Source organism: Netta rufina, assembly GCF_964035555.1.
Source record: "Netta rufina genome assembly, chromosome: 5".
Classification (NCBI taxonomy): domain Eukaryota; kingdom Metazoa; phylum Chordata; class Aves; order Anseriformes; family Anatidae; genus Netta; species Netta rufina.
The window spans coordinates 50,907,292-50,917,260 of NC_140128.1; the positions used below are offsets into that span (position 1 = coordinate 50,907,292).

The following is a 9,969-nucleotide window of genomic DNA, read 5'->3' on the forward strand; positions in this document are numbered from 1 at the left end:
GATTTTCTGGGAGTTTCAGAGTCACTAAAAATTTATCACCAGAATAATCAAAACTAGATCATCTAGATTTGTATGAATATAGACAAACCAGAAGAGCTCAAACAATGCTCTCAGAATTATAACCAAAGCTAATAAGTATTTACAGTAATTATTTCAGACTGTGATAGCAATTAAAATGTATCTGTTATCCAAATATACACACTAAATGCAGATTCTGCTATGAAGTTGCTGAAGAAAGCCAGTACCTCACTGAACCCCCTCCTCATAGTCTCACACTGTTGTGTTCTTCTCCTGCCACGTAACAGCCAAGGTCCACATCTACTAATGCTGACTAACAGCACTTGGCACACAATAACCAAAAAAACTAGCTAACAGAAACTCTCTACCATGCTGCACTGTTTCATTTCAAATATGCCTGAAGCTGTTTGGAAGAAAAGATACATCAGTATTATAAACATTGTAAGTTATTTAATACAACAAACAATTAGGAAACACTTGACAGTTTCTTTACAACATTCCCTATTGTTAATGTATGTAAATTAAAATGACACTTTAAATAATGCTAAGAACTGACTAAAGCAGGTGCAGCCTTTTTCCCTCTGAAAAACTGTGAAGTCTCCTTTTCAAAAATGAAAAAATAACAAGCCTACCAAGCCTTGGTCTTGGCCTGAAGACCATCTCTAATCCTTTTACTTCCAACGCACAGTTATCCTGTAGCAACGATCCCCATGGAACAGATAAAGAAATTGACTGGATAAAACCATCTGTGACTTCCAGAGGTGCATCTGCAGACTCCAGGATCTCATTAAGACACTAGGAGAGAATCAAGAAAAAAAAAAATCAGCATAATAACAACAATAATGCATATATATGCGTGTGTATGTAAGAAAACATTGATCTATTAGAAAAGGAATTAGAGAAACAATAAACCAGCTGTTTCCAAGTATTTTGATTCCATCATAATTTGTTTCTATTCACTACTGAGCTTTCAACATAATACAGTTTTATCTGTGGCTAGCTATGTAACCTGTATTTTTACACCATATCAACAACTTCTGCTATCCTACTGTTATAAATACCACAATACTGATACAGGTTCATCTGTTCTTTTTCTACCAATACTGGAAGACCAATTTCTAGCAATATTAAGACTAAAAACACGGTAAGTACCTGGTTTCTGTGGCAAGCCTATTTCACAAGACAAATTTTAATGTAACACTCATTTGACCCTTCCCTGCAACAATGGAACAACACAACCAAGTAATCATCTCTTGCTTCATACCATACTTGCCATTTCTAAATTAGATTTTATTGTGTTCAAAGTCATGTTCAGCACTAATTTAAAATTACAAAAATTGAAACTCAGTTGACAATCCAATATTCAACAGAAACTGTTTCATTAATCGAGCCCTTTATAATGACATTATAAACAAAACTCCAGTCAATCAAGTTCCCATAAGTATCACAAAGAGTGAAATTGATGACAGAAATGGAAGTCAGCTCTGAAGCAGTAATTAAGGATTTTGAAGTTTTCTATAATCCTCAGAAAGGTCGTTTTGCACCACAGTGATTTCATTACAACTATACAGTCCAAAAAAGCCCTTTTTCAAACCAAACACATTTTTCCCATCTATACAAAGAAGGCAGCCCCCTGTTTGCACTAATTCAAATGTTCAGTAATTCCAATTTTCACTAAATATCTAGGCTGCTCTAATAAAATAAATACAATCTAACTGTCACATCAAACTTGGTGAGTGTAACTTTCTGCTGTACCCAAGATACTACTGAAGACTGCAGCTGTAGTATTACGAAATAGCATTCTACAGACAAACATGTGGTTTCAACCTTCCTATCTTGAACACAAACTTTGATTTTACCTCAAAAAAGTATAAATTCAATATGTTAAAAAGATAAGGAATTAAAAGATGCTTTCAGTTTTTATTTATTTTTAAAATGCTGTTCTATCATCTCTATAGGATGATTTAAAACTAAAATGAACAAAAACTTCGGAAAATTAGTTTTTTTTCATTCATAAGTCTCCAGTTGTAACTGTCACTTTGTGTTAACTTGTTCTATACTCTCAGTAAACTTGCTTTTAGAATTTTGTCTACTTGTATGCTTTTCTAGTTCCTGTTCCAAAGTCCACTCAAGCAGTAGAAAAAGACACCAACTTAAAAACAGAACTTGAAACAGTTCTGTCAGGAAAGTTTTTAATAATCAAATAATGAAGATTCAAAGACATTAAAATGTTATTTTGAATTAAATGTAATATTTATAGATGTGGCAGTAGCATAAGATAAAGCAAGAAGTAATTATTTGGTATGAAAAAAGAATCAGTGTTATTTTCAAATCAGGTTAAATTACTTGAACCTTTACAAATTAATTTGCTATAAAAGGAAGTAAGCTAGTTATTAAAATGAATTTTGAATAAATCTGACCTCAAAACTTTTTGCTAGCAAGATACACTACAACAAAAATTATTAAATACATTCCTTATTACTTTGAACTAGAAATTTACTATCTAAAAGACAAGAAAAATCAGGCATTTTTATACCTGTTGTGCCTAGAAAGCACTACTTAGAGCATTCTAAGCAAGATTTTAAAACTGAAGCACAGCCTTCGCATCAGGACTTTTTCCCATGTTTGACTGAAAGTATGCAGCTGGAATCACAGCAATACTACCTGCTAAAATACTATTCAGTGTGCACTAACATTCAACCACAAATAACGTGGGATACATTCTGATTTTTCTCAACAGTCCAGGCAGCAAGGGTGTTACGGCAATAGCCCCAGGTATTTCTATCTGTAGAAATTGTAAACACATGTACATCTTACTGCATATTAAGATGAACAAATGTATCCACAAAAATGGATGAGATAATATGCAAAACTACAGTCATCCTGGTGATTCGCTGAGAACAAGCTTACAACAACTAGAGGAAAAAAAGGGGCTGTAGTACTTCCGTGACATCTGTTTTGCAATCTGTCATACACGAGAGTCACGTGCATAGAACCTCAAACATGTCATTCATTGTTTACAAGTCAGAAAGAAAAATGTTGATCTACAAATGCGAAAGATAACCTAAGCCTTAGTGTACAGACACTTAATCACTCTGTATCCATAATTAAGTATTCATTTACTATTGTCTATAACTGCCTCTATTTCAAAATACTTGTATTTCAAATAATGTCACTTTGACTAGTGAGGACTGCCGTGACACCCACTAGAGGGCATAATAACTCAAAGCCTAACAGCCTTACTGCCAGCCACAGAAAACAAGATGTGGACAACACTGAAAAGGAAGAAAACAACAACTCCCAACACTAAAACCCTGGTAATTTTGAGCATTTCTACAAATGTCTGTCCCCTGCCACTTTCCAACATACTTGTACATAAACAACAGGAAAATCATTATCTGAAAATATCATTCACAAGCATTTTAAAATGAACCCAGAACACAGTATTGTAAAAACGTGTTTTGTCAGTAGCTTGTAAAGCATTAAGCCTGCATAGTTAATCATCCATGCTACCTTTAAAGTCAGTGACTGACCCACAGAAGCACTTAAAGCTCCTCATGACACTCACTTGACTGGCAGGTGGAATGCAGTGCCATTGGTAATTAACCCAAGAAACTTTACAAAACACTACATGGACACAGACTTCTGAATAACTACAGTAGGGTACAAGTGTTTGTATGTGTACAGACACATACATACGTATATATAAATATATACAGAACAGGGTTGAAAAAAACTTCTGTTGGTTCAAAGCAACGCAGCCCACCTGCTAACTCAGCTAAAAGCAGCTTCCCATTTCTTGTCAACATATACTGTCATCATTTCCAAGCCTAGGCTGTGGAGATCCCTAAGAACAGTCCCTGAAGTCCAGCACAACACTGCCAGAAAGAACTAAGGGCCTCCCTGCTGAAGACAAAGCAGAGATAGAACAGGGATCACTATGTGTTTTTATCGTCTCGAGCAGTAGTCAGTAAACAGGATTCTCAGGAACTACAGCAACAATTTCCAATGGTCTGGGCAGCACTGGCTCCTTCTCCCTGAGAAGTCAGCAACTCCTGCCTTCTTTCACTTAAACTGCAAACACCTCTTTTCTCATCCATAATCAAAACCAAACAACAAAACCAAGCCATAGCCAGAAAAATATATCCGTAATAAATGCCCAGATTATTTTTTTTTCAAGTGTTCGCACATCAGAGGAGAGCTCCCTGGATGAGACGCTAATTATGGCTCTAACTTTTTACATAAGGAGGCCGGGTACTGAAAACGAAGTGGGTGGCAGCCGGGGGCAGGCGATCAGCTGGTCCCTCAGCCGCAGCAGGAGCCGAGGGGGCGAAGCGCCGGCATCTCTTACCCACTTATCCAGGGGGACCTGCGTCAGGGAGCCGGTGCCCTGGTAGAGATCCAGGCTGAGCTGCTCCAGGCTGAGCTTCTCCTGCAAGAAGTGGCCCAGGTACCTCTGCAGCAGGTACCTGCAGGCCCTCTTCTTGATGGACTCCGAGAAAGGCCACGGCATGGCGGCGGCGCGCTGGGGGCCGGGCAGCGGGACGGGGCGGCCGGAGACAGAGAAGGGGGCGAGCGGCAGCCGCCGGGCCCGGCCTCGCCCCTCAGCGCTGGCTCCCGCCGGGGCTCCCCGCGGCCAGGCACGGCCGGAGGGGCGGCACCGCCTGCCCTCAGGCAGGTAGCTCCATCCTCACGCCGCCGCCGCCATCTTCTCGGCGCCCAGCGAGCGGCGCAGGGGGGGGACGGCGGCGCCGCGGGGTGCGGCGAGGGAAAGGGCTGGGGGGGCGCCCCCTGTCAGCTCTCCGCTGCCGGGCCGAGCCGGGCCGAGCCAGGCCGATGCGGGCTGTTTGTTTGTCGCCTTCCTTCCCGCTTCGCCCCCCCCCCCCCGCTCCGCCGAGCGCTGTGCCCGGCCCCCTGACGTCCGCGAGGAAATGGCGTCCCCGGCGGAGGAGGCGGGGGCGGAAGCGGCCGCGGGAGGCGGTGGAGCCGGGGCCGGGGCCGGCTCTGGCTCCGCGGAGAGCGGCCCCGGGGCGAGCGGGGCGAGCGCTCTTCGGTGCCGGGCACCCGCGCCGGTAGGTAGGTAGGTAGGTAGGTAGGTAGGTAGGTGGGTGGGCGGGCGGGCGGGCGGGCGGGCGGGCTGCCTACCGGGAGGCGGCTGCCCGCTCCTCTCCGTGCGACGCGAGCCTGCCCTGAGCGGCCCTCCCTCGGAGCCGCCGGGCTTCGGGGGCTGCCTAAGCCTGGGCTGGGTCCGCGTGCGGGCGCCGGGTGGGTTTGTGAGGCAGCGACGGAGGTGGTGGGGTGCTGCGAGGGGTTTGTTCCTGCTGGGGCTGCGCTGCAGGGCTCGGGCAGGTTCCCCGGGGTGTGGGGTAGCGCCGGGGCCGGCTCTTTGTGGTAGCAGGCCGGCTGTGTGTGTCGTACTGGCTTTTACTGCGTAAAAAACAAGGGAATGGCGGTTTAATGCAGCAAAACAAAAACCTTGTTCTTAATCTGTCCTCATAACCTTTGATAACCCATTTAGTTCACAGACGCTTGGAAATCTGTATTAAATTCATCAATAACAGTGATGAATTATTCACTAATAGACTACGTTCACCAACTTTCAGCAGCTGTTAATTGCAGTTTTTGCTGGCATCACTTGGCTTTCTTAGTGCATTCTGGATCAGCGAAGTGCAGAGCTAGCTGCTGCTGAATCATAACAGCCTTATACCACTCACTGCCAATTGCCTGTCTGTGAAGCAGCAGCTCCTGTGGTAGCTCCTGGGTGCTGGCAGGAACAAAACAGCAAGGTTTGGAGTTCTCTGGGCTGTCTCGAGTTGCCAAATTCACTGAGTCTCCTCTTTTTCTTTTTCGGACAGTGGTAAATATGCCTGCTTAAGATACTCCTTTAGTTTTGTGTTATTAATGTCATACATTGAGTGTAGTGGTATAATCTAAAATGCATGTTTCAATATGCAGAATGGAGACTGACTGCAATCCTATGGAGTCTCCCAGTAATACAGGATTTGAAGAGGATTCTGATTATACAGACTTTGAAGGAACAGATGTGAAAGATATGAGACTAGAAGCCGAAGCTGTTGTGAATGATGTTCTTTTTGCTGTCAGCAACATGTTTGTCTCAAAAACACTTCCATGTGCAGAGGATGTGGCGTATATCAATGTGGAAACCAGGGAAAGGAACAGGTACTGCCTGGAGCTCACTGAAGCAGGACTCAGGGTAAACTAATTTGTTTATAATTTCTTATGTCTCTTTGTTTTGAGTAATGATCTTGTTCAAAACGTGCCTAGAGAGATACTTCAGTGGCACCAAAATAACACACACATTTATCTTGTACTTTTATGAAAACCTGTTTTACATGTTTCCCTAGAAAGGGGAACTTCAGTTACTTCAAACAAAGCGAGAAGATAACTTGATGGAAAAACAGGCATTTTTGTATAGACATCTACAAAATGATGAAGACTGAATTAGCCAATGGACATATTTATTATAGGCATAACACTCTGGGTTTCTCAGGTACCCAGATAAATCATTAACACAATATGTATACAACTCCATTTTGTACCATTTATAGTGTTTGTGAGAATCTTACATAGATGTAAGACTTCTTTTCAAAAGTGACAGTGACAGTTTTTACTAATATTTTGAGTTTTGGAACAAAGTATTTGAAACAGCCTAAATACTGTATTACCGGTAAGCCCCACAGTAGAAAGCACAGACTGCAATTTAAAGCAAGTATCTTGTTTGCATATTACTGTACAGCCTGACTGGAAAACTTAAACTTTGTGGTATCTATTTCCCATTGCAAAGTGATCCTAATCACAAAAAATTAACCAATGATTTCTTTGTTACAGATAGTAGCTTATGATTTTGATCAGACTGATGACAGTTTGCAGACACCGTACCACGAAACTGTCTACTCCTTATTGGACTCTCTCAGCCCTGCATATCGAGAGGTGTTTGGAAATGCATTACTACAAAGACTAGAAGCTTTGAAGAAAGATCAGTCATGATTTACCCTGAAGTGAAGAAGATCTAATACTAAAAGGAATTCTTAGTATGAGGCACTGCAATCTTTCGTACAAACACAGCCACAAACATCTTAAGCTCAATTTCTTGCATTAACATCTGCTATATACTAGTACTGATCTATAGCATTTTGCTTCAGAGGATTTGTGCATATCACAGTGCTATTGATAAACTGTAAAACTACGAAACTTATTTTTTCTTTTTGCTGAAGGTGTGCAAATAACTTGCTTCTCACAACATTTAAAAAAATTTGTTCTCTTCAAAATGTTACTATCCAAAACGCTTGAAAATACGTAGAGACTGAATATTACAGAGGCAAGTAGTAATCTCTTTTTGGCGTATGCTTACTGATCATTGTCATATATGCTTTTTAAAAAGTTAACTGTCTAATTAACATCTAGTAATTGCAATTGATTGGGTAGAACAGGCAATTATTTTCAGTTTAAAACAGATCTTTTTTGCATAGAATAGAATTTCAGCTTGATTTGCTGTGCATAAATCTGAAAATTCTAAGCTTCAGTAGCAAGAAAGATGACTTTTGAACAGTTGAGTGTTGATTATATAATAACAGCACCTGAGTTAAAAGGAAAGCTCGGTATTGTTTGATCTGTCTGTGTCTGTGTCAACTAACACACTCCAAAGAGTGAATGAGATGTACTGCTACTGTATGAATGTATTGTCTGAATTGCAAATGAGCTAAGCACAGAAGTAAATTCAGATGTAACAGGCTACATTCCCTAAAGACGGTGTTATATATGATATATATGTATGTATGCTATATTGTAACTGGTTGGAAGGTTTGAAAGACATTTTAGCCTGTTTACTGTTCTGAATGTCTGTTTACATGATGTACAGGATATACCCAAGAGTATTTTTGCTTCAGCCTTTACTTTCTATAATACAGTACTTTGGTACTCCTGTTTTTCAACTTTTCTCCCTTGATTGTACAGCATCCTCTCCTAATGAATAATGAGTAAGCACTGTAATGTTACTTGCATTGTATTGGTTTGAAACCAAAGGTTGTATGAAATTTGCTAAGGCTAATACAAGCTGGAAGGTGTAACTTGTATTTTCTACTTTAAAAATGATATAAATCTCTTTATAAATCTATTGTATTGCTGTAACTTTTCAAGTACGTATTGAATGGTAGACTTTTTTTAAAAAGATACTGTTGGCTAGAAATACTAGAACTTCTAATCTAGCATTTTGTGACTGTCATACTTTTTGTATTCTTGTATTACTCAGTATTTGTGCATCTTAATTTATTCTGCCATGTTTAGATGCTAAGTATATGCAGTAGCTTTCTTGGAGTCACACTTAACAAATACATCAGTTCCAGTGATTTCAGTAGACCTCTATTGGCTTACACCTGCTGAAGAATAATCTAATTAGAGAGGCCGCATAGAGCTTTTATAATAGCTTTGGGGTAGTGATGTTATAACTATGACTGATGAGACAACTGCAGTCAGTGCTTCTGTTTTCTAGAGCTTGATTTCTTTATCTTGTTAGGTTGACACTTGGGATGTTAATCCTTTGCTCCAGGGTATGAATCTATGCTCTAAAAATTGTTCATAGGCTCTCTTTTGCACACAGGTCTGTGGCACGTGGTTAGTCCTCTGTGAGGAGAATGTACTTTACCGAATTTATATTTGAATATTTTTCCTTGCAATTAATTTACTTGTTCTATTTAAACGAGTAAAGCATTAAACAAATGCAAACACCAATGTGTTGTAGCTTTCTTGGGAGGGGAGAGGGGATGTGAACAACCAAAGTTATTCTTTCCTTAAACACTTGTTAACAATCTAATATTTAAGAACTATTTCCAAAATACCTCTGGCTGCAAACTTGTATCCACTGAACCTGTCATGCAAAGATATGGTAGGTGACTGTAGAGGGACTTGGAAAGGAGGCATGACAAATACAAGTGGAAAAAAATGACAAAGATAATGTTACATTGCCAAGAACTTTTTCATAGACATATTTAAAATGCTTTGTCATTTCAAGTGCTTATTATAAACCTAAGCTGAGAAATACTTCTAAAACATATGGTTTGTAGGTGTTACCAGAATAAATTTATATTATTTCTTGTACTGAACTATTAACTTCAAAAGGGGAGAGCTATGTTATTCCACAATTTCTTATTCTGGGTTTATGAGTAACGCGCTCTCTGGTCCTTATACTTAAAATTGTTGCTTGAAGGGAGCTTATTTGAAGCATTCACAGTGAACAATTTTAATAGGTCTCCTTAGACCAGTTCATTGTAATTTTTTGAAACTGAATAAATGCTGCTCGGCCTAGTGCACCTTTCCAGAACATTTAAGATTATGCGTTATCATTGGAAGAACGATCATTGAAAGGTAGTGTTGGTTACTAACAAATTACCAGTGATTAATTACCTAAAAAGCCTCAAAGGCTGCTTACTATCCAAAGGATGTCTAATACCATAGCTTTAACATAGCTTTAAAACTTTTTCTTTTTTTTTTCTCACAGAAATGCTAGGTTTTGTCTTCATCAGTGTCAAGAAGTTGTGAATAAACTCCCTCCTTTATTGACCGCAGGTTTTCATGTTTGTTGTAGGATAGATTGAATTAGGTATGAAAAAAAGTATATGTACATACTAAGTGCCTGATTATATTTGTGATAGTCCTTGAGTTCCTCAGCAGAGCTCTGAAAAGCAACTCCCCAGATGAAATGTTTGCGTGAGGACTGATGTGGGTACGGCCTCTGGAGATGGCCATGTTGAACTCTGTGAGGAAGTGGCCTTACAGAGCTGCTCATTACTCGTTGCTCCCTGCACGTTACTGCCTTGCGTTCCTGACTCATTCTCGATTGATCTTGATTCACCTGAGGAAGATGACGGAGGCAGAGATGAGAAAGGCACACTTCCACTCTATGATCAGGCAGGCAGGCAGGTTCACAGGTAAAAC

General features: G+C 40.4%; 2 protein-coding genes across 4 annotated transcripts in view; one reads left to right on the plus strand and one right to left on the minus strand.

The window, feature by feature from the left end:
• The window catches only part of ATG2B (autophagy related 2B), a 44,648-nt gene extending 39,735 nt beyond the window's left edge, over positions 1-4,913 (minus strand). The window contains exons 1-2 of the mRNA XM_084288325.1: positions 4,370-4,913; positions 651-813 (exon numbers count right to left, since the gene is read on the minus strand). Of these exons, the coding sequence (XP_084144451.1) occupies positions 651-813; positions 4,370-4,531 (325 nt within the window). The 5' untranslated portion in view covers positions 4,532-4,913. The remainder of the gene's footprint in view (positions 1-650; positions 814-4,369) is intronic.
• A 73-nt stretch (positions 4,914-4,986) lies between these two features.
• GSKIP (GSK3B interacting protein) lies at positions 4,987-8,766 on the plus strand. 3 transcript variants are annotated; one of them, XM_084288242.1, is made up of 3 exons: positions 4,987-5,090; positions 5,974-6,232; positions 6,868-8,766. In XM_084288242.1, the coding sequence occupies exons 2-3, from the start codon at positions 5,975-5,977 to the stop codon at positions 7,024-7,026; spliced, it is 417 nt and encodes a 138-aa protein (XP_084144368.1). In that variant the 5' UTR covers positions 4,987-5,090; position 5,974; the 3' UTR covers positions 7,027-8,766. The 3 variants fall into 3 exon arrangements, with proteins under 3 accessions (XP_084144368.1, XP_084144367.1, XP_084144369.1); XM_084288241.1 differs by having other exon boundaries at positions 5,001-5,098; XM_084288243.1 differs by having other exon boundaries at positions 5,010-5,094.
• The last annotated feature ends 1,203 nt before the right edge of the window (positions 8,767-9,969 follow it).